Source organism: Propithecus coquereli, unplaced genomic scaffold, assembly GCF_000956105.1.
Source record: "Propithecus coquereli isolate 6110/MARCELLA unplaced genomic scaffold, Pcoq_1.0 Scaffold67, whole genome shotgun sequence".
Classification (NCBI taxonomy): Eukaryota; Metazoa; Chordata; class Mammalia; order Primates; family Indriidae; genus Propithecus; species Propithecus coquereli.
The window spans coordinates 5,154,043-5,176,732 of NW_012152729.1; the positions used below are offsets into that span (position 1 = coordinate 5,154,043).

Here is a 22,690-nt window from a genome sequence, read left to right on the forward strand (position 1 = left end):
CTTGAATTGCAGCTCCACCCTTTAACGAATGCTTATGATCATTTTGAACAAGTTACCTAATTCTCTGAGGACAAGCTTGAAGCATGGGAGTGACAGTATCTATTGGCAGGGTTGTTGGGAGGAATAAATGATATCATGAGTGAGTGCCAGGTGTCTGAAGAGTAGGTGCCCAATTAAGTAATCTGCGATCATTAATTAACCAGTCAGTCGCTGGTATTAATTGCCTTCCATCCTCGAGTCTTGTCAGGTCATGGGTGCATTCTGCCAGAGTCCTGGCAGCGGGAAGACTTTCTGGCTGCAAGCAGCGAACTCTTCACCTCGGATTATTTCCCCTCTCGCTGAGAGGATGAAATGCAACCCGGTCTCTTTAAGGGCCGGGCACCAGCAGGCGCCCCGGCGGGGCGGGCGCGGGGACCGAGACTGTGCGCCGAGTCTGGACGTGCGGCCTTTCGCGCCGCCGACTCGCTCAGGAAGGAAACCCGGGCCTCCGGATCCGCCCGGCCGGCCATGCTGCTGAGGCCGCTGCGGGGCTGGGCCGCCCGAGCGCTGCGCAGCGTTGGGCCGGGGAGCCCTGGGATCCCCGCCTCGGGCCCCGGGCCGCGGGGGACGCAGCGCCTGGCCTGGCCTCGGGGTAACTCGTGTTTTTCTTCCCTAGTGACGGCGCCGCTATGCGGCCCCCACTCCCCGCCCCTCGGCTCGCGGGCCCCGCTGGAGCCCGAAACTCCTCCTCCGAGGCGCGGCGTTTTCTCCCTGAGCTATGGCGAGGGGTGGCGAGGAGGGGCAGGGCGGTCACTAGAGGGTACCCAGGCCGGGGCCGGTTGTTGTGCTGGGCGGGGGAGAGGAGCTCTAAAGAGCACGAAGGAGCCCCACCCCGTGGGGCGGAGGCTGCTCCGAACATTCCGACTCAGGCCAGGGTCTCCCAGCCCACTTCCTGGTCTGGTTCTTTAGGCCTTGGCGGTGCACTGCGTGTAACCAGTTTTCAGCGGACCCTGGCGCCACTGGCGGTGAAAATTGAGTTTAGGTTCCCCTCCCGCCCTCCGTGGTAATGGGGACCCACTCAGAAGTGGGTCACCGCTATCGCCAGGTTCTGGCTTGCGCTGTTGAGAGGTGCCCCAGAACCACCTGTGGGCCGGGTGGGCAGCGATGTCAGCCCTGGGCCTGGGGAGAACCTGGGCCCAAGGCCCAAACCCATGCCCACCGCCCACTCTCCCCACGGGCCCCTGTGAGTGAAGGCCGCCGCTCTGCGTTTGCACTTGCTGGACACCCATCTGTGAAGATCTAAATATAAAATGTGTGGACAGTGGACAGTATAACACGCTAACTGAAAGGCCCTGAGCGCACTGAGGGCCGACATGCCCACTGGACCCAGGCTGCCGCTGCACAGTGTCGCACGTAGGCAGACAGTGGTGAGTGAGTGTGCCACTGTTCACCCACGGAGGGTCCCCGAATTGGAAAACTTTTAGGCTAGGGAGCAGGCATAAAAACTATTGCTTTTGTGGTCATTTAGCAAATTAGGGCAAAGAAGAGTGAGTTGCTTAAAACTGAGTTTAAAAATTGATTTCCTTTCTTTTGTAGATAAAGATAGAGAACAGGAAAAAGAGAAAAAATCAGTGGTAAGTTCCTCTTTTATGTGGACTCTCCGGTGTGGGATAATTTTTATTTATTTATTTATTTTTTTGAGGAGGAAAGAGAAGGAATATATGCACATAATAAAAAGCAGAAATACAAGAGGGTCTCCAGGGAGAAGGAAGTTTGTTGCAGTCTTTGGGCCTCAGGCCTTCCTCCCTAGGGGCCACCTCTCTTATCAGTTTCTTGCATGTCCTTTTGCATGTCCTTCCCCAGAGTCTACACAGGTAGGAGTATGTATATATATTCGTATCTTTCAGGTAGATTTGGGCTGTGAAAGCTTGAGGAATGATGGTAAAATGATATGAAAAAATGTTCATCCTGTGTGGGGACAGTTGGTTTCACCTTGGTTGGGCAGCCCAGATGTGAGGGAGGTCTGCTGACCACCACCCCTCCAGTGCTGAGACTGGTGGGTGGGTACGGGGTCAGAGAGAATCCATGAGGTCCACAGATGTAGGTTCAGTCATGGAGGTGACTTTGAGATGCTGGCTCTGGGTTGGGGGCCTGTGGCTATATGAGGTTGAAGGTCAAAGGAGGGTCCAGTTGGACATGTCTGTGGAGATATTGGATGCTTTAGCTGGCTGGGGTGAGGGGCAATATTTTGGTCACCATCCAAAGCTCAGTTTCTTAAGGGAGCTGGAAGTCAGTAGCTCCTATGGCTGGAAAGGGGAAGGCTCGGCTTGGCTGATGGTGGCAGGAATAACTTGGCTGGGATCCACAGAAGGTAGAAGGTGTGGGCAGGTCCTCGGGGGACTCAACAAGTATGGCAGTGGGTGCCATAGAAGGAGAGGGGGATGCAAAGTTGAGCTGGATAGAAATCAATGCATTATTGTATTTTTATTTATTTGTTTGTTTGTTTATTTTTTGGGGGGGGCACTGTGTTGCCAAGGCTGGCCTCGAACTTCTGGGCTTAAGTGATCCTCCCTCCTCAGCCTCCTGAGTAGCTGAAACTATAGGCAGGGACTACCACGTCTGGCTATTGTATTATTATTGAGCTAGCACTGATGTGAGCCAAGGGGCCTGTTCTCAGTGCTTTCTGGGTGTGGTCTGATGTGCCCCCACATGTACAATAGGAAGTGGTGTGGAGCTGGGTGCAATGGCGCACGCCTTCCAGCAGCTATGTGGGAGGCTGAGGCTGACAGCTGAATACAGGCTCAGGACTGCTCGCAACCATTCAAGTCCTGTGAGCCTGTGTGTGGGAGGCACTGGACTAGGACCTGGGGACCTGGGACTCAAACAGCTCCTGCTGTTAGGGAGCCCACAGTTGGTCTGATGGAGGAGACAGCAGTAAATATGGTGGATCTAGAGCAGCAGTGAGTCTGGGGGCTGTGAATTGGGAAGCCTTGAGGCCTCCTGGGAGATGGAGGAGAAGGAACTGTAGTTGCAAGTCACAGAAGGAAGAGGAACTACAGGCCTGGGCTGTGACCAGTCCCTAGAGAGGTGTCTGGGGAGGGTTTGGGGACAGCTCCTAACCCCCGGAGCCACTGAAGGGCTTTGCCTTCACCCAGCATGATCTGATTTGCCTCTCAGGAAGAGATCATGGTGGACCATGGGTGGAGGGCCTTGCGGGGCCAGACTGGAGGGGGAGAGGCCTTAACTAAACTAGATGTCAGGAGACAGGCACAGAGCCTGCGGCTGAGTAGAAAGCAGGGTCCAGAGATGTTGCTGGTGGACTGGTATTGCTGGGTGGGGAGAGATGTCCAGGGTGTTGCGGGTGTTTGAGTGGATGGTGCAGTCATCACGTGGCACTATTTATAATAGCAAAAATTGGGCATCACAATGCAATTTTATACTAAAGTAATTGGATAGAACTTAACATCTAACAGTAGGGATTTCCTTTTTTTAAATTAATTTTTAATTATGGATACATAATAGTTATATCTTTATGGGGTACACATGATGTTTTGATAGAGGCATAAAATGTGAATTAATCAAATCAGGGTAGTTGGGGTATCCATCACCTCAGGCATTTATCATTTCTTTGTGTTAGGAACATTCCAGTTCCACTCTTTTAGTTATTTTAAAGTATAGCTTAACTTATTATTGATTATAGTCACTCTGTTGTGCTGTCAAATATTATTCACATATTTAGAACTGCCTTTTCCCTCTGGTGATCTGCTGGAGCCAAAGCCACTGGGCCTGTGTCACCAGCAGTGCCTGGCTGAACAGAGCCTTGTCAGAATCTCTGGGCTGCAGGTTCGAGGGCTCCCACCCAGAGTCTGATTCAGAGGGTCTGGGTGCCACATGGTGCCACCTCATGTTTAACAAGCTCCTCTGTGCTGCTGAAGCAGGTATCTGTGGGCTACCCCTTGAGAAACCCTGCCTCAGATGAGCGGTGCTCACCCTGGCCTGTACGTTACAATCACGTGGAGAGCTTTAGAAGTTACTGAGGCCTGAGCCTCACTCTCAGGGACTGCGGTATAATTGGTCTGGGTTGCGGCTTCTGTGTGTGTGTAGGGGGGTGTTTGAAAGCTCCAGGTGATTCTCATGCATAGCCAAGGCTGAGAACCGCTGCCTCCAATGCCTTCTTTCCCTTAATGAGTTACTTGTATAGGGCTCCTTGGTCTTTGGTGTACGAGAGCCCCAGGTGGCTGTCTGTGGCCCCTCCCACCAGTGCCACAACCCCTCACCCAGGTGCAGTCAGGGAGAGAGCAGAGTGTCAGGTTAAAGCTGTCCTTTATTCTCTTCCGCTAGCCTCGTTTTTTTGTTCGTTTGTTTTTTGTTTTTGCTTCTGTGAAAAATGTTAGGACCTACCACTTCTCAGGTTCTGACGAGGTTAAATGTGATAATGGTGTGTGTTACTGTTTTTAGGGCCTGGCCTTTGACAAGATGCTCAATAAAGTCCCTGCTCTTTTTTCTTCTCCCCTTTCCTAATACTTTCCAGGCAGTGACAGAGTGCTTTTTCCTGTGCAAAGCAGTGAATTAGATTTTGTGTTTCCTGACCTCAAAGCCATTAATTAGGCTGTGATTAAGAAGGCAGGACATTTATCCTGAAATCTAAGAGTCTTAGGGGGTGAAGTAGGGAAGGGTAGAGCTAGGCTGGGTGGACACACTGTGCATGGTCCATCAAGAAGGGTCTGGTCTGGAGGTTGAAGTCTCAGACTGAACTAGTTAAGCTGTTCACCTGAGCCCTTCCCTAGACGTCATTCCCTGATGTTCCCCTGGGTACCTGGTTTCTGGCTCTAATGTGCATTTGTCTTTTGCCAGATCTGTGTTGAGGGGAATATTGCCAGTGGGAAGACAACATGCCTGGAGTTCTTCTCCAACAATACAGACGTCGAGGTATGGCTACCACACTGGCTTTGAATTTGAAGGAAGCTGAAAAAGCTTGATGGATAATTTATAGAGAGTATAGACCAGCTTTATCCAATAGAAATATAATTTGAGCCACAAGTGCAAGCCACATTTGTGATTTAACATTTCTATTATAATAGCTTCGTTAAAAATAAGCAAAAAACATTTAACACAGTCTGTCCCAAATAGTGTCATGTCAACATGTAATCAGCATAAAAATGATCAGTGAGCTATTTAGTATTCTGTTTTTTATACTAAGTCTTTGGAATATTTTACCGGTTGAGTATCCCTTATCCAAAATGCTTGAAACCAGAAGTGTTTTGATTATCAGATTTTTTTTTTTTGATTTTGGAATATTTGCATGTACATAATGAGATAATCTGGGGAGGGGACCCTAGTCTAAACACAAAATCCGTTTATGTTTCATATACACCTTATACACATACCCTAAAGGTAATTTTATATGATATTTTTAATAATTTTGTGCATGAAACAAAATTTGTGTTATGTACTTATGTGTGGAATTTTCCACTTGTGGTGTCATGCTGGTGTTCAAAAAGTTTTGGATTTTGGAGCATTTAGGATTTTTGGATCAGGGATGCTCAAATTGTATGTATTTTACACTTACAGTGTATCTCAATTTGGACTAGTCACATTTCAAGCTCTTAAAAGCTGCATGTGGCTCATGGTCACCATATTGGACAGTGCAGGTGTAGACTGCCTTGCAGTCTGGTTAGGAAGAGTCTACATGTGAAAGAAGAAAAGTCAGGCCATTGCGCAGGGCTGGAATGTTACAGCGTGACATCTGAGATATCAGTGTCCAAACAGGGGAGTAATTACTATGCATAGTCAATTAATATAATTTCTAGTTTATTCAAAGCCCAGTCACTAAAAGTAACCTCACAGATGTTTAAGAATCATCTCTACACTAAGACCCTGACCTGTCTTCCTTGTTCTAAATTTTAGTGGTATAATCTTTTCATTTTATGGCTTTCTTTTGTAATTACAGGTCCTATAATTTCCATGTCATTATAGTCATTTTCTTCTTTCCTTTCTTCCTTTCCTGTTTTTACTTCTATTAAAAAAATACTTGGTTTGATAAAAATAATAAACATTATATGGCCGTTATGTTCATGTGCTGCTGTGTAGGAAAGAGTTAATATAGCAGGCCTAAGACTGCTGTCCTTAGGAAGACCTGGTTGCAAGGTTGGCCCTTGGCTGGCATCTGGGAACTTAGATTTTGGGGAGCTCCCACCATTTCTAACTGGTAACAGTGACTCACTGTGCCTGAACTGTTTGTGCAACCTCTGCAGTATATGCCAAACACCTGTTTTCTTCCTGGGAGTCTGGAATTTTCATATGTGTCAGACAGTGGTTGCCCACGTGGCTGAGCACTGATGAAAACCCTGAACTCCCAGGCTCAGGCCAGCTTCCCCGGTGGACAGCATTTCACATGTCTTGTCAAATCCCGTTGCCGGGTGACTCAGGTGTGTCCTGTGCACCTCCACTGGGAGAAAACCCCCGGAAGCTCGTGCCTGGTTTCCTCCAGACTTTGCTGCACACACTTTTTCCGTTTGCTGATTTTGCTTTGTGTCCTTTCACTGTAATATTAACTGTGAGTACAGCTCTTTGCTGTGTGCTGTGTGTCTTCCTTCTGAATCAGCAAACCTGCAGAGGAGTGGGGTCCTGGGGACTCCCGACACCTGTCCTGAGTGGTGTGACTCTCACTGGCACTTTAGAAATGCTTATGTTCTCACTGAAGACATTGGAGATGATTAACAATGACAACAATAATAATAACAATGATAGTCAACATCTATTGAGGATACTATTTGCCAGATACTGTGTTAAAAGTTTGTCATTTTATATAATTGATCCTTACAAGAGTGGCCCCAGTTACAGATGAGGAAACAAGGCTCAGTGAGGTGAAGTGGCTTGCCCAGCGTCACACGGCGGGTGTGTGCTGGAGCCAGGTCCCAGCCCAGGCTGGCTGGCTCCGGTGGCCACACCCTTGTTTGGTTCTTCTGTGGTTTGAAGGGCTTTGTTGGCTTTAGCTAAGACCATTTACCCTTCAGATCTCAGCTCAGTGCTCTCTGGTCTCCCCAGCTAGGTTACCCTCCCTGATGTAAGTTCTTCTGGCCCTTCTGTACCTCTCTTTTATGCCACTTCTTGGAGTTTAAAAATGTGTGTTCATTTCTTTGATTACCTGATTAAGGTCTGCTTCCCCTAGTAGGTTTAAAGTGCCACAAAGGCAGGAGTTAGGGTGGTTTTGCTTTTGTTGTATCCTCAGTGCCTAGCATGGGTACCTGACACACAGTGGGTGCTCAGGAAATGTTTGTTATGTGTCAGTGCTACAGACAGAGCACCGCTGAGCTGGGTCAGGGAGCAAGGCTGCTTGTGACCCAGCCTCTGGTGGGCCTGAGTGGTGCAGCGTATGCTACTCAGGGACTGGGAATGGAGTGTGGAAGACCCGGGAGAAGGAAAGGGGGGTTGGAAGTGGCAAGGAATGATTCACAGAGGAGGGGATATTTGAGCTGGATTTTGAAGGATGTATAGGAGTTTTCCATGTAATGAAAGTTGATGTGAAAGGGGGTGGGATGGGAATGTAGGGCAGAAAGAACAGGTTGAGCAAAGACACAGAGATGTAAAGGGTCAGGGGAGGTTGCTCTTCAGGAGTCCCATGCATTGCCTCCCTTTGGTGTCTTGTCACCTGTGGCACCTGGTCACATGCACTCTGAAGGTCCTCAGGTAGATCTGGATGGGCACTCTCACAATCTTGGCCCTGAAACACCATTTAATATTTTCTAGCACACACTTTCACACGCAGAAAGGCTCTTGCAATCTGGGATTGTCCCAGATCTGAGTGTCTAGACCACAGATGGAGGCTCTAGAGATGCCCAGCAGAGATCCTGATCTGTGCAGAACATGGAGGATGTTGGAGAAGTTGCAGTCATCTGAAAGGCACAAACAGGACCAGAGGGAAAGAATGCCTCCAAACCAGTGAGACGGGGTGCATAGTAAAGAAACACGGACTCTTCACAGCCAGTGCACCCAGTGCAGTATTCAGAGGTAGGAAACGGAGGCAAGTGACCTGCCAAGGTCACGGGCAAGCTCCCAGGTGGGTAAGCTGGGCTTCAAGCCCTGCCCTATCTAGCTTCCCTTCGGCTTCTCCCACTCCCCTGCCCAGCCCGATGTGGTGGGCAGGAAGGGCTGGGACAGAGCACACAGAGGAGGGATGGAGGGGACCAGCCTTGCCCTTGGGGGGCTCCCAGGGCAGTCAGAGAGGTGGGATATGCCTGTGCTTGGATACAAGGATGGAGAGAGTTGTTCTCAGGTCATTTCTGGAAGTTATGTGAGGAAGCCTTGTCTGGATGGAGCTGTGGCCTCACAGACGGGGTTACTGGGCTATTTTGGCCCAGCCTGGGCACCCCAATCATGATAGTGTCTTCATCTCTCTCTTTCCTTTCCCGCCATCCCTCTCTTTCAACACTTACGCACTTTTGGGTGCGGTGCACACCGTCTGGGGGATGGACACGCTTGAAGCTCTGACTGAGGTGGGGCAAGGGCAATATACGTAAACTAAACAATTTATACCCCCATAATATGTTGAAATAAAAAAAAAAAAACCATGCACTTTCACCAAGCTCAGAACTGAGGAACAGCCGCACTCTGGTGTTTTCTTTCCTTACAGGTATTAAAGGAGCCTGTGCTCAAGTGGAGAAATGTCCGTGGCCATAATCCTCTGGTGAGCCCCAGCGTGCCCTTAAGTGCCTGAGCCCGAGCCTGCCCAGGGGTCCCCTGTCCCTTGGCTGAGTCAGAGGGGAACGGGGAGGGACAAGCAGAAACCAGAGGCATGTTGGTGTTGAGGCCAAGGACATCTGAGGCTGGGTGGGTGTGCACAGAGCCCAGGGACCTCCCGTCCGCTATGCCAAATGGCCAGCCTCAGCCACCAGGGGTGTCCGTCTCTTGCTGCTCATTTTATCCCCAGAAGAAACCCATCAGAACCCAGGTCTTTTCACACCTAGCCCCTCAGGACCTATCTAAGTAACCAGGTTCCTTGGGGAACCCCTATTTGAGTTTGCACTTGGCAATGTCCAGTAACAGGGTCCGTGTCTGGCCTCTGGCTCACCCTGAAGCCACCTGTCTGCTTCCGCAAGGTGGACCTAGCAAGCAGGGACTATAGTGTACTCCTGCCCTCTTTTCCTTCCCATTCTGAAGGTTCTGCTCCGACTGCTTGAAAGAGATGCTTAGAATCTGGGTCCCGCAAGAGAGAGTGTAAGAAAGGGATGTTGGTTCTGGGCTCCCATCCCATGACGCAGGATGATTAGTCACATTTTTTCAGGTGAGGAAACCGCAGCTTAAATAAATTGCCCGGGGTCACACAGCTGGTAAATGACAGATCTGGGTTTGAACCTTGTACTCGGAAGCCACCCCCTCATTTTTAGCAATATAGTTGGCATCTCTTGTGTGGTTCATTAGACTGAATTCCCCCAGGAGCAGTGACTCTGCCTATTTTGTTCACCACTGTTTGCTAGGACATAGGTGTACTGCCTGGCACTTAGTAGGTGCTCGTTCATTCATTTATTCATCCAGCCAGCATTTATTGCATACCTACCATGTGGCAGATGCTTCTGGATGCTGTGACAATTCAAATTCAAAGCCCCTGTTCTCCTGGGCCTAACATTCCAGTGTGCGGAAGTAGAAGACAATTAAATGTGTAATGTGGTAGGTGGTGATAGGAGCAATGAAGAAAGCGAAAGCAGGTGAAATGATGTTACTTAAATAAGGCAAACCTCTAAGTGTCTTTGAATAAAGAATCCCACAGAAAGAATCCCACATGAAAAGCATTTCTTCTCTGTGCATGTGGGAGAAGATGGAATGCCAATCATGCATATTCGTATAACAAAGAAACCTGAGAAACATTCGCATTCTCTAGAAGCCAGGGAGGAACCAGGGCTTGATTATTAAGTAAGACAACTAGAGTTTTAGATGTTAGGGATTGTGGGTGACATGTCATAGGACAGAATCACAGTCTCAGAAGTCCAAGTATCCTCAGTACAAATAGCCTTTCCAATGAGAGTTTTGTAATAAAAAAGTACAATAGAATTAGCTATTTTTACATGAGTTTTCACTCTGGACAGAAGAGCAAGATGGATGTTTTTGAGAAAAGTCTCAATTCATCACTTTATCTGGATTGGTTTTCTGATGCAGAAAAGTGTGTGTTTCTGCAGCTGTCAGGCAAGATGGAATGTATCTCCTAACCTTTCTAAGATTTTCTTTCACCTGCAGTTAGGAGAGCCTGCAATTTTCAGTGCTGCGGGGCACTGAAGTTTCATTAGTTTGCACCAATAGAAAAATGAAAAGCAAAAATGTGGAAAAGAGCAGAATGAGATTATAGCGAGTGGACTACAGAACGTGAAGTGTTTGCATCTGTAGTGATGGAGAGAGATTGGTGGGTGGGTGGGCTTCTATTTTACGCAGGATGGCTAGGGAACGTGTCTCTGATAAGGTGCCATTTGAGCAGAGATTTAACATGAAGGAGTGACTGCTGCAGATACCTGGAGGAAGAGTGTTCAAGCAGAAGGAACAGCAGATGCAAAGGCCCCGAGGTGGGCCCATGCTTGGTTTGTTTGGGGAACACCAAGGAAACTTGTGTGTTTGGAAGCTGACTGTGCCGGAGGGAGAATGGTAGGAGATGAGAGATGAGAGAAGTGATTCCATAGGGCCTCGTGGGCCATGCTAAGTGTTTAGATTTCATTCTGAATGCAATGGGAGGCCACTGGAAGGTTCTGAACAGGGAGTGACAAGAACTGATTTCGATTTACCGGGCTTACTCAGGCTGCTGGATAGAGAATAGACTACAAGGGCTTAAAGAGCATTTGTTGAATGACTGAATGCAAGTTCCCCAGGGACTTTATATGGGCTCCTGTCACCACTGTTACCGGGCTGTCCTAGAATCATGTTAGTCTGTCTTTGTCCACCCTGTTATGAGGGCCCTGAGACCATGCTGAGTTCATCTGTGGCCCCAGCCCCGTCCTGTGTGGGTTTCTTGAGAGGGCTTTCAGGGCCTGTTGGGACTAGGGTCCTGCAGGTGCCACTGTGACGTAAAGCATTGTGTTCCCCCTTCTGCAGGGTCTGATGTACAGCGATGCCAGTCGATGGGGCCTCACGCTGCAGACTTATGTGCAGCTCACCATGCTGGACCAACATACTCGTCCTCAGGTACGTTTCAGATGCTCAGTTTACACCTTGAACAGAATTTTCTTGATATTAGGGGTATGTGATTACCAGGAATGGAAAGCTCATAAGGAAGCCCAGCTAGGTCTTCGGTGCTGTGCAGGCTTCTCTGGGGCCAAGGTCTCCTGCTCCTGCAGCAATCTGAGGGCCAGCCTCCAGCGGCCCCCACCCGCCAACCTCCACCAGGTGGTCTCCCATTGCCATTCGAAGCGTATGTCTTTGTAACCTGACCACTGCTGGGCCCAACACCATTTAACTCAATTCTTCTCAAAGTGCGGTCACCAGACCCGCAGCAGCAGTAGCACCTGGGCACTTGTTAGAAATGCACATTTTCTGATCCCATCCCAGACCTGCTCAATCAGAAATTCTGGGGATGAGGCCCAGCAATCTGCTACAAATCTGTGTCTTTTAAAATGGAAAGATGTGAGCAGAAGCTTTTTGGTGAATATGAATTTCTATCTCCCCAAGTGTCAATCTAAGTGATACAGATAGGAGGGGCTGAAGTGAGCACGTTTCCCCTTCGCCAACCCCACTGTTCCTGAGCAGGCACTCAGTTGCAAACCTAGATTGTGTCTAATTGTATCTGAATATAAGGGGACATAGTGTGCTCCTCTATGTGAGGAAATCTACCAGCAAGGCAGCAGAGATGGAAAGAGGGATGGACAGGCTGGGAAAGAGGAGCAGAAGGAGAGAGAGGAACGAATGAAGAGCTGGGAGGAGACGGGCAGCAGAGTCGTCAGGAAAGGGAGGGTGGGAGAATGGAGAGGAAGACGGACGGGCAGAGGGATAGGCAGGGCGAGAGAGGACGTGCCTGGGTCATAGTTTCTCATTTGTCGGCCCAGGTCCCGTGGGTGCTGTGGGCCACAGCCAAGGGCGAGCAGTGTTTGTCCACTTGGCATCAAGGGCCAGGGCCCCTCCTGCTTCCCAGAGGAACACTGGACAGGAAGGTCATTTGTGGAGGGTGTGAGCATCCTGGCAGAGAATGGCGATGTCAGGTCCTCCTCCCTCCAGTTTCCACAGGCAAAGCCCCCCGAATGTCACCTCCACCCCAGCTTTCTTGGGGCTCTACCTCAGGCATATGATCACCATGCTTAAGCAAATTCACCCTATTTAGGTCCGTGATAATCACCACCCTTTGCCTCAAGCAGACAGCCATTGGCAGTCTCCCCAGCACTCGCCCATGTTCCACTGGGCCTCTCCTCTCCCGGCAGGGTGTTGGGGTGGCTCAGGGCAGAGGGAGGAACACAGCCTAGCTGATGTCAGGCCTGGCTTCTCCCCAGGTGCTGGCCTTGCTATCCCCTCTCTCGTATTCAGCAAAGACCCGAGGCAGGGGGAGTAGCAGGCATTTTTCAAGGCTTCCTGACCCCCTCCTCTTCTCCTGAGTCAGTGAGTCACTTCTTGTTTTCTTTTAGATGCCACCTGTACGGTTGATGGAGAGGTCGATTCATAGCGCAAGATACATTTTTGTAGAAAACCTGTATAGAAGGTACTGTAGTTTTCACAATTGATAACTTACTCAACCATTAATTTTTCAAAATGAAACTACTTTATTCGATTGACAGATGTGGAGTACCTACTGTGTTGTATCGGTTATCCATCGCCATGGTAACACTGCATAACAAACAACCACAAAACCTCAGTGGCCTCCGCAAGGGTGACAAGGTGGCTCCTCTCTCTTCCCCTTGCTTGTCACCCTCCTCCTGGGACCAACAAGCTAGATGGTCGAGCCCCTTGTTATTTTTAATGACTACTTTCTGTTGGTTTTCTTTGTAGTATTTAAGACAACCATATGAAATTGTTACCATTTGACCAATTTTGATCTACAAAATCGGCAGTTCCACGTGGTTCAACTTAGTATATGTCTGACTGTTTATTGCACACACCCCTACCCTAACCAGACGTAGGCTCCTCAGGGCAGGCACCGAGTTTGGTCTCCTCGCCTAGCTTGGACCAGCACAGAGTGGGTGCCTGGTCGGTACTTGTTAGCTATCGTTGAGTGATGGGACCTACAGCTATTCTTTGGTCTCCAGCCCAACTTGTTCCTCAGGCTCTGACCCCGCTGTTTTGCACCCTTTCCTTTGAAGGGGTCCCTAAAAAAGGCTTCTCCCAGGGGTCCCGAGCTGCCACAGATCCTGCCCTTGAGCTCGTGTTGCCCCAAAAGTGAGAGTCTCTGCCCCAAATCCACTCGGTATTGTAGGGTCAGGGCAGGCAGCCACGGCAAATCCTGGTCATAGCTTCGTCCTCTGACCTTGGGCTTTTCCTATGAGCTCCAGCTGGCCCGGTCAGCGGGCAGCCTTCCCAGTGTGAGAGCTTCGGCCTCGCCCACTGCCTGGGTTCCCAGTGGGGCATGAGGTGAGGTTTATCCAACCTTCCGGTCTCCTATACTCCCTGTTCTTAGCGCCGCAGCCAGAGGGAGGACAGGCAGAAGAGAGGAGAGAAAAGCATAAGGGAGCCCCTGTGATGTTTGTTTGTTTGTTTCTTTCTTTTTTTCTTTTTTTAACTCTACCCGAAATAACTATGTGATGTTTATCTACTGCTCTGACAAAACTGTAGCAGACCCTGGGCAGTTGGGTGGGATTTCCTGTGAATCCTGAGTAGTGGGGCTGTGTCTGTCTTTTTTTTAAAATTTTTTTTTAGAGATGGTGTCTCACTATGTTGCCCAGGCTAGAGCACAATGGTTATTCACAGGCACGGTCATAGTGCACTGTAGCCTTGAACTCTTGGGCTCAGCGATCCTCCTGCCTCAGCCTCCCGAGTAGTCCTCTAGCTGTGGTCAGCTTGGCCTGTTCTGTGTGGTGGCCAGTGGCTCTTTTCGAAGAGGGTAACCTGAATGGAATGGCCAGAGGTCAAGAGGAGAGAGCGAGGTGTGGAGTTAGGTGCACGTGGCTTCCATGCTGGCCCTGGCCTTTGTTCTCGTGAGCGTGACCAAATCTCTATACTTCTCTGAGCCCATTGCCCATCTCAAGCCCCCCTCTCCAACCCCGAAAAACCCTTGGAACAACCGCCCTGGTTAAGGCCTAAAGAACCCTTAACCGGGCCCTGCCCAACCCCGCCCGCAAGAAAATTGGCAATTAACCGAAAAAAAACCACCGGCAGCCGCCCAACACCAAGGGGAATTCAAGAACCCGTTGGCCGGGCCTGGCCCAAGGCCCAAGTCCCGCCGAACGCCAAGGGCCTTGGGAACCCAAAACTGGAAGCCCGGGGCAACAAAACTCCCGGGGGGGGGTCCCCAGTTCCCAAACCCCGGGGCCGGGGAAATGGGGCAAAAAAAAAGGGCCCTGCCCCGGGCCGATTTGTGGGCAGTACAGGAAAAGAATATCGTTTTAAATTTGTTTAGCTCTTTTCCTGCCCTGGTGTCTCCCCATGGCCCTCCCAGAGTGCGTGACATCTGTGGTTAGGACTTCTGTGGGACAAGGAACCACAGAAGAAATTTGCAGTGTCCTTGTTTCTGTTCTTGGGATCTTGTTGTTCAAGTTCATACGGCCTCAGAGAGGGCACAGACTCCTCGGAAGACCTTGTTGGAGCCTTGAGACCTGTCACCGATATCACTCGATGCAGCCCAAGGCTATCAGCTGGCTCATGGCCTTGGGTACTCCAGAGGCTGCTGGGAGCACCATGGCACCCTGGGGAGTGCTCCCACAGACTCCAGGGAGATGGGAGAGGGTGATACTCCCCAGACCCTGTCACTGGAGCCCTCCGAAGGCAGAGGAAAGCCCCCACGGGTGATGCATCCTCAGCTTGGCCTTCCAGCCCCCGTGCCCGAAGCAGCCACCACCTGGACATTTCTCGAAGTCTCCTCTTTTATCCTAGAATTCATCTGGATTTTCCATTCTACTCCATAATATGCTCTTCTGTGTATATCTAAAGATAATAGTTTACATGAGAGCGTTGAGAAAAATGGGTGGTCCTGTAGTAAGCACTGTGCTTGGCATGTGGCTTGGAGCACCCCCTCCCTCAGCCACATGCCCCAGAATCCCCAAGTTGAGGAGGCAGAGAACCAAGGGGCAGGGGCATTAAAAACACCTTCCCAGAGCAGTTGTTCACTTGTGCAGTGGACCAGCTTATGTGTTCCCTGGAAACTGGGGCATTTCTTACACAATCGAGGGACGGGGCAGGGACCCCCGGACAGGAGCTGCGTTATTGCCTGGTCGTTGACCCTATTTGGCAGATGAGGAACCGAGAAGGGGTTACAAAGCCAGGGCTCCTTCCTGACCGGGCAGGAAACTAACTGTGGGAGGGGAAGCTGTTCTGCACCCTGCTGAGTGGGGCAAGCAATGAATGAGGCTGTGGCAAGGGACATCTTAGATTTCTCCCATTAAGGCCAAAGGCTTTGGGGCCTGTTGGAGCCCAGAAGCTGAGAATCCTGAGGTGCTGGCCCCAGGGGGAAACTCTGCCCTTTCCACACAGGCCTCGCTGTAGGCCTCTCCCACGACCACCTGTGCATCTCAGATTCCGCTTGAGTAAGGCTGGGGCGTGCCCAGCAGTCTACGTCTCTAGCGAGCAGCCCGGTGAGGCCACAGCCTTGCCGGCCGAGAACCACACTTTGGGGACCGAGGCCTAGAGAAGCCAGCAGCCAGGTGGTCCACAGAGAGCCGCCTGTCCTATGCCCTGGCCCTTTTCCCTGAGGTTCTGCCCCAGTGGCTTCCTTGAGGCCTCCCTCCACCTTTGGGGGTCATGAGAACAAGAGCCCAGTCCTAAGGGTTATCTCCGGGGCCACGGGGAAAGTTCTGCACAGTGCAGGATTTCCTGTTTCCTGCCCCTGGCCTGAGGTGTCTTCATTTCACATTTTGTTGCTTCAGGTTTGGGTTGTTGGGGGTTTTGGTTCCCACCTGTGGGGTGTTCACCAAGGTACAGGGAACCACATGATGGCATGTGCCCGTCCCTGGGCAGCGGGAGGTCTGCAATGCCCAGGGCCCTTGTCGTCACTACCTGTCCAGTATTGCGTGGATTGCACTATATCATGTGCTCTCAGTGACTCCTTTCCATGAAAGCCATCTCCAGGTCCTTGCTGGGGAGTGGCACAGCCCAGAAACTTTCTCTTGTGCGAGTAAATCCCTTTCTGCTCTCATCGCATGCAGTGGGAAGATGCCTGAAGTGGACTATGTGGTTCTGTCGGAATGGTTTGACTGGATCGTGCGCAACATCGATGTGTCGGTTGATCTGATAGGTAAGATGGCTCCTCCCCCACCTCCCTCCCTGGGCTCCCCACTGGGCCCAGCCAGGATGTGCTTGGCTGGACCCCCAGCTCGCAGGGGGCAGGCAGCATTTGGGGCTTCTGATTCCTCATGGAGAAGAACCCTGGCCTTTGTTCCTTAAGCTGCCCTCCCCTGGGTCAGCTACCCTCAGACCCAAATCCATTGTGATTTGATGGTTTTTCTAGTATGTAAAGGAGGGGAGGGACAGAACCTGGACATTCACTGAGACCCGCCTGGTGTGAGGCCCTGTGCTAAGCTCTGTCTCCATACGGAATCTCATTTGGGCCCACAACGACCCCAGAGGGCTGATGATGTGAAGGATGAGGGTCAAGATGCCTGTTTGGCTTTGGCCATGCAGCTGGCCAGCGGTCAAGCCGAGAGCTGGCCTGGGCTGTCTCTCCTGCTTGGCACACTGTGGCAGATGGCCGCCCTGCCCCATGCCCACGTGCCTGCCTTCCTTGCTGCTTGGCCTTGGCTTCCAAGCCTTGAGCAGAGTAACGAGAACCACTTGTTATTTTAACCTCAGTTTATCTCCGGACGACTCCTGAGACTTGTTACCAGAGGCTGAAGATGAGATGCAGGGACGAGGAGAAGGCCATTCCACTGGTAAGAGACCTCTGTGACTTGGTTAAAGATAAAGCTGGAAACCACCTTCCATCCCAGCCTGGCTTCCTCTCCCGGGCCCCACCCGCTCTGAGATCACTGTGCTGTTGTCTGCAGAGAGAAGCAGGAACTGAGTGCATGTGAGGGTGAGCTCTGACTTCCTCTGTGGCTAGAGACCCCACGTGGATGTCCAGATCTACCTCACCTCCTATGGCCCCTGACTCAGGGTTCAGCACTCCCCGTGCTCAGAAATGTCCCCTCCCTGCCTTGACAACAAGGCCTGTCCGTCCCACCTCCTGCAGATTATTTGGCTTTGTGCACGCTCCAGATGTGCACTAGCACGGCAGTTCTGGGAGGGCAGGACTGAGCCCTCTCGCTTGCTGCTGCACCCCAGTGCTGAGCACAGTGCCTGGCAAGGAGGTGGTGCTCGTGCTCAGTCATGGTTGCCCAGTGTAGGGAGACCTGCCCTTCTGGGTGTGGCTCAGGCTACAGTGACTCTCATGGGGACTGCTGTAACAGGCCTGGACTGTTCTCCTTGCCCTGGTCCTACACTCCCCATATCTCCCTCCAAAATCCAGCCTCCAGGCTGCTGCGTGGCTGATACTTCCAATACAGGACAGCACTTGTGCAGTTTCCCAGCCCAGAACCCTTCAGTGCCTCACTGCTGTCTGGGATGAAGTCCCTGCTTTGTAGCATGGCATATAAGGTCCCATATGACCCAGCCCCAACTGCCTCTCTGGTGCTGTCCTTCCACTCCCTGCCTTCCATGCTCTGGCCATAAGGGACTAGTTGTGGCTACACATGCACCCATACACATCGTGGAGTTACACAAATGTTCCTCTGCACAGTGGTTTCCTTTGCCTTTAAAGTTTAGCTTAGATGTCACTTCCTCCAGGAAGCCTTCCTTGACCGTCCCTCCATTGTTGACACTATTTGTTTATGCCTTTGTTCCCCATCCCTCCCTAATGTGAGCTTTTAAAAATTCAATCTTATTCCCTCTGTGTCCTCAGCATGTATCCTGGGGCCCAGCACCTAGTAGTTGCTCAGTTAACATTGAACTGAGTGCCCCATGTGAGAAGCTGCCACTAGAGGTACACACAGGCTGGGCAAGCATTTAGTGAGGCATCATGGGCCTCTGAACTGAGGATGGGCTGGACTGGGGGCTCTGGAAGGCCTGTCCAACTCCTGAGGCTCTGCCCAGCCTTGTTTTGCCCTGGTGCCAGCAACATACATTCTAGCCATGGAGGCCTGGGCTTTGCACTCTGGGCAGCGTCTTTGAAATCCTGGAGACAGGAGTGATTGGAAGACGGGGTGCAATGACGCGGGGCCAGGTTGGACCATGCCGTGATGGGGCATAGCAGCTCTGTGCAGTGACCCAGATGTTCCAAAGAAATACCAAGTCTGGAGTCCCTCTAAGCCATCATCCAAGCCATTGTCTTAATGGTTTTGACAAGGTCCATGGGAAAAACCTGGCTCCTGTTGCCGAGGGACAGCTTGGTGGTGGATGAAAAGGCAGCCGCGTGGTTTACACAAGAGCCTCTGGGATGGCGAGTGGAGTGCTGCATGAGGAGGTGTTTGCAGGCGGCCGAGAGCACGCTGGCCATGTGGGGGAGGGTGTGATCACCCAGTGCCACCCAGTGTGCAGGCGCCGTGGCTTAGGGGAGAGGCCGTGCCCCTCTTCCCCGGGCCCCACCCCAGCAGGCTTCCTGCAGTTGGTGGTTGTCATGGTCTTGAGGATCCACAGGTTATGGGTTGTCTGAAGGGGTAGGGGCAGCAAGGGGTGAGGGTCACAGTCCTCTTGGTGGCAAGACAGAGGGAAGGTTTAGAGGCTGCCCTGGGCTGGGACGCCTGGTCATGGAGTCACCATGGACCCCCACATGGAGGAACTGGGGCCCAGCTGCTAGAGAAGTGGCAGGAAATGAGAGAAGCCAGGAAGGGGTCCCGCCTTTGTCTTGGCTTTGACTCAGGTACCAGGGGAAGGCCTGTGTTCGTGCTCATGAGTCCCCAGAGGAGCAGAGCAGGGTGGCTGGGGACACTCTGTTGTCATGTCTGGGTGGGCTGGCAGAGTGTGTGGCTATGTCCACCGAGGCCCACCTGAGCCAGGTTGGCTGTTGCAGGGTTCTTTTGTCCAAGTCACCACACCATGGCCATTGACAACTTTGCTCCACCTGCCCGAGACCCTTGGTGGGAGGGATCTGCCCCCCTTCTGCTCCCAACAGCCTGTTTCCCTGGCAGGAATACCTGGGCGCTATTCACCACCTCTACGAGGAGTGGCTCATCAAAGGAAGCCTGTTCCCCATGGCAGCCCCTGTTCTGGTAAGTCATTCCCCCTCACAGGGTAGGAGACTTTTCTAGAAGGAGGAGTAACCGGGGAGTGTCAGCCACCCTGTACACGAGGAGGGCCTAGTCCTTCGGAGCTCAAGCACCTGGAAGGAGGGAGGTGGGGAGGCTGATGGGGGTGTCTCTCTCAGTCCGCATTTGTGGACTGAGTCTCAGAGCGAGTTGGACAGACTCAAGAGAAGTTGATCTGTCCCAGTGCTGTCACACCTGGTGGTTGCAGGAACATGTCATTTGTCCAGCTTCATTAGCAAAGGAGTGTTGCAGATGTCCGAAGCCCCTAGACCTGGGTTTTGGTTTTAACCACTGGGATGGAGGTCACTCTGGTGTGACCCTCCTTCTGCAGTGGATGACACAGAGCCTCCTTTCACCTTTGCTTGGTGACTCAGGTCATCAGAGAAGCATCTTTGCTGGTCCTGGCTGTCACACAGTGATGCCTCAGGAGGTGCTGAGCTGTGTAGGACTGTTTGCCCAGATGACTAATATCTTTGAGTTCCTATGTTTGCTCTTGTATTAACCCTCTTTTCTCTCGCTGACGTGTATCATTTCTGATACCAATGTGTCTGCCCCGTCAGTATGTCTTCACTTCCCATCCTCTTGTTTTCTGGTTTCCTGTTCCCAGGTTTCTTTAGGCAGGCAAATGGGTACCCAGGAATGTTCCATATACCACTGGGGTCTGAGGTAGGGTCATACTCAAGCCCTTATGCATGGCCTTAAGGACATCTCTTTGGGCTGCCCAGACACTTTTACTTATGGCTCTTGCAAGCAGTGAGATATTTCCGGAAAGTGAGATATTACTGTAGAGGATTTTTTTTTGAGACAGGGTCTCACTCTGTCACCCAGACTGGAGTGCGGTGGTGTGGTCATAGCAGCCTCAAACTCCTGGACTTAAGGGATCCTCCTGCCTCAGCCTCCTGAGTAGCTGGGACTACGGATGTGCACAGTCGCACCCAGCTAATTTTTCTTTTTTTTTTTGATGGGGTCTTGCTACATTGCTCAGGCTGGTCTCGAACTCCTAGGCTCAAGCAGTCCTCCCACCTCAGCCTCCCAAAGTGCTAGGATTATAGGCGTGAGCCACTACGCCCGGCGTATAGTGGATTTTTAAAGAAGTAAAATTTATTTTCCCTCCTTCTATAAAAAAATTAGTATAAAGTGATAAGGTGAAACACCATTCATGAGCTCACCACAGGAACAACCGCAGTGGGTTCTTAAGTGAAAATCTCGTTGGGAATGTAGACTCTCTCGAGCGGAGAGCTGTTCAGCTCTAAGCTTCCTTTTGATCCGCCCGTAGCCCTCTCTGCCCATCCCTGTCTTGTCCTCTCTTCATTGGTGAAGGGACGGTGATTCAAGGTCCGTGCAGCCCTGTGACCTGTGTGTTTAATTCCAGGTGATTGAGGCCGACCACCACATGGAGAAAATGTTGGAACTCTTTGAACAAAACCGGGACCGAATATTAACTCCAGAGTATCGGAAGCATGGCCCATAGGACGGGAAAGGTCTGTAGGATCATGCCAGAAAAGTGCCTGCAGCTGCCAAGTTAGCTATTAGGAGCAATTTGGAAAAATCCACTCTTAGGAGGGCTTGTTCTCTGGCCAGATTTATTTTCCTAATTGTCTTTTCTCCCTTGCCAGCATCGTCATCATGGGTCTCTGGGCCTCAGGGGTAAATGGCAAATGGGACCAACAGGTTTGTCGTGCCATTTGGTGTTTGCAGCCTCATGTTCCCCTGGTGCCTCTCCTGGTGGCTTGTCACCGCTGGGTCCCTCTGGTGAAGCCGTTAGGAAAGAGCTCCTGTCTTGTTGTCAGGTGCCTGACGTCACACAGGGCTCCGTATACAAGTTGCCTCACCCTTCAGGGCAGTCAGGAGTGTGAGGTGGCAGTCTTACATCCCAGGGGAGGAATCTGAAGCTCAGCAAGGCTAAGGGACTCCCAGGGTCACACAGCCAGGGTGCAGTTTAGCTGGCACCATTCAGAATTTTGGCCAACTCCAGAACTTTCTCTTGCCCCATGCTGCCTGGCCCTGAGTGCTGTCCCCTGCAGCCCTGCCTTGTCCTGCCGGAGGCCCTCCCATCTCTATGGGGAGAGCTGGCAGTGTGCAGAGCCGGTATCATTTTCTCGTTATTGAGCAGTTCTCAAGGACAATCAGCATTTCTAGACTTCAACAAAATTGTGCTGTTTGGCTGGAGCCCAGTATGCAGTGGTTTCCCAGCATGAGGCCATTACAGCGCCTACCGCTTTGTCATCTGGACTTTGACAACCTTAGGAGACTCACACATTGGCTCCTGAATAGTGCTCGGTCTCCTTGGTGAGGGAGGTCCTGCTTGAACTACCGCCAGTCCCGTGTCAGGGGAGTAGCTATTGGCGCCTGGCTGGTCTGCCCAGCACCAAGTTTGGGCAAGGGGCAGCCAGCCCTGGCCTCTGAGGCTCCCTTATTCCCTCATGTCCTTGTGTAAGGAGCTTCGCTCTTGGAATTACTGAAAGTTTGTGGCCCGGAGGGAGAGACACAAATGGCCTTAAGTCTTTTTGAAATGTTTTTCCATCTAAGGGGACATCTTGTGCCATAGAGCATGAAACCATCTTTATTGGTTCAGAAAATGACTTTGCTTTGCTCAGCTGTAACAACGCATTGAAGGCACAGCTGTCTCCTGAATCGAGTAGGAAGCAAGAGAAAGGAAGAACATTCCCTTTGGGGATAGTCTGGATAGGAAAGTCGGGGTTTGCAAACAAAGGCTCTTGAAGCTTGGCTGGTCCTGAAGCTATGGAGGTGGGCAGAGAGAGCTTCAGGAAGACTGGCTGCAAACCCAGGGAGGGATTAATGGTGACCTCTGGAGAAACAGGCTGAGGCCTGTCACGGAAGTGAAGTGGTTGGCTGTAAATGAAGGTACCAAGGCCACGCTCCAGGCCCTGTTAGTGTGGACACCTGTGCATGCAACTCTGACTCTGTGATTTTTCTCTTGCTCTACGGTACCCAATAAACCCTTCACCTAAACCCTGTTGTTGATCTTGGAGTGCTTCCTATGCCAGTCCTTTTAGCTCCCTGCAGCATCCTTTTGCCAGCAGGATAATGTGTTTTTATTTTGTAAACACCCTGTTTCCTAATGTGGAATGTATGAATCCGAAAAGAGCCTGCTGTCCTCCCACCCTGGCACCTTGGAGAGGAGGCCGTGTGCTTCAGCAACGGCCGGGGCTCGTCTCAGAAACTGCCAACCCAGAGATCACAACTGAGATGGCTGGAGCCACCTTGCCCAAGGGCTGCTGTCCCCGTGTGGCAGGCAAGGCTGGTGGAGGCAGGGTTCACGATGCAGTTACAAACACCACTGTGAACCAGGTCAGGAAACGGGCCGATGGCACCTGGGAGGCACAACCAGGCCTAGTCCTTAGAGCACAGGGCAGCCCTCC

The 22,690-nt window shown here is 51.3% G+C and overlaps 1 protein-coding gene across 1 annotated transcript; it reads left to right on the forward strand.

Moving 5' to 3' along the window:
- The first annotated feature begins 461 nt into the window (after positions 1-461).
- On the forward strand, positions 462-22,403 carry TK2 (thymidine kinase 2, mitochondrial). The gene is made up of 10 exons (XM_012660614.1): positions 462-631; positions 1,576-1,613; positions 4,834-4,908; positions 8,612-8,665; positions 11,053-11,142; positions 12,570-12,643; positions 16,236-16,324; positions 16,879-16,958; positions 19,191-19,271; positions 20,680-22,403. The coding sequence occupies exons 1-10, from the start codon at positions 508-510 to the stop codon at positions 20,776-20,778; spliced, it is 804 nt and encodes a 267-aa protein (XP_012516068.1). The 5' UTR covers positions 462-507; the 3' UTR covers positions 20,779-22,403.
- Positions 22,404-22,690: the final 287 nt, after the last annotated feature.

Excerpts from the sequence above, each read along its gene's own strand:
- TK2 (XM_012660614.1), top strand. The coding sequence starts at position 508 with ATGCTGCTGAGGCCGCTGCGGGGCTGGGCCGCCCGAGCGCTGCGCAGC. Across the intron at positions 11,143-12,569 it reads ACCAACATACTCGTCCTCAG|ATGCCACCTGTACGGTTGAT; the intron begins GTACGTTTCAGA and ends GTTTTCTTTTAG. Across the intron at positions 19,272-20,679 it reads CCATGGCAGCCCCTGTTCTG|GTGATTGAGGCCGACCACCA; the intron begins GTAAGTCATTCC and ends GTTTAATTCCAG.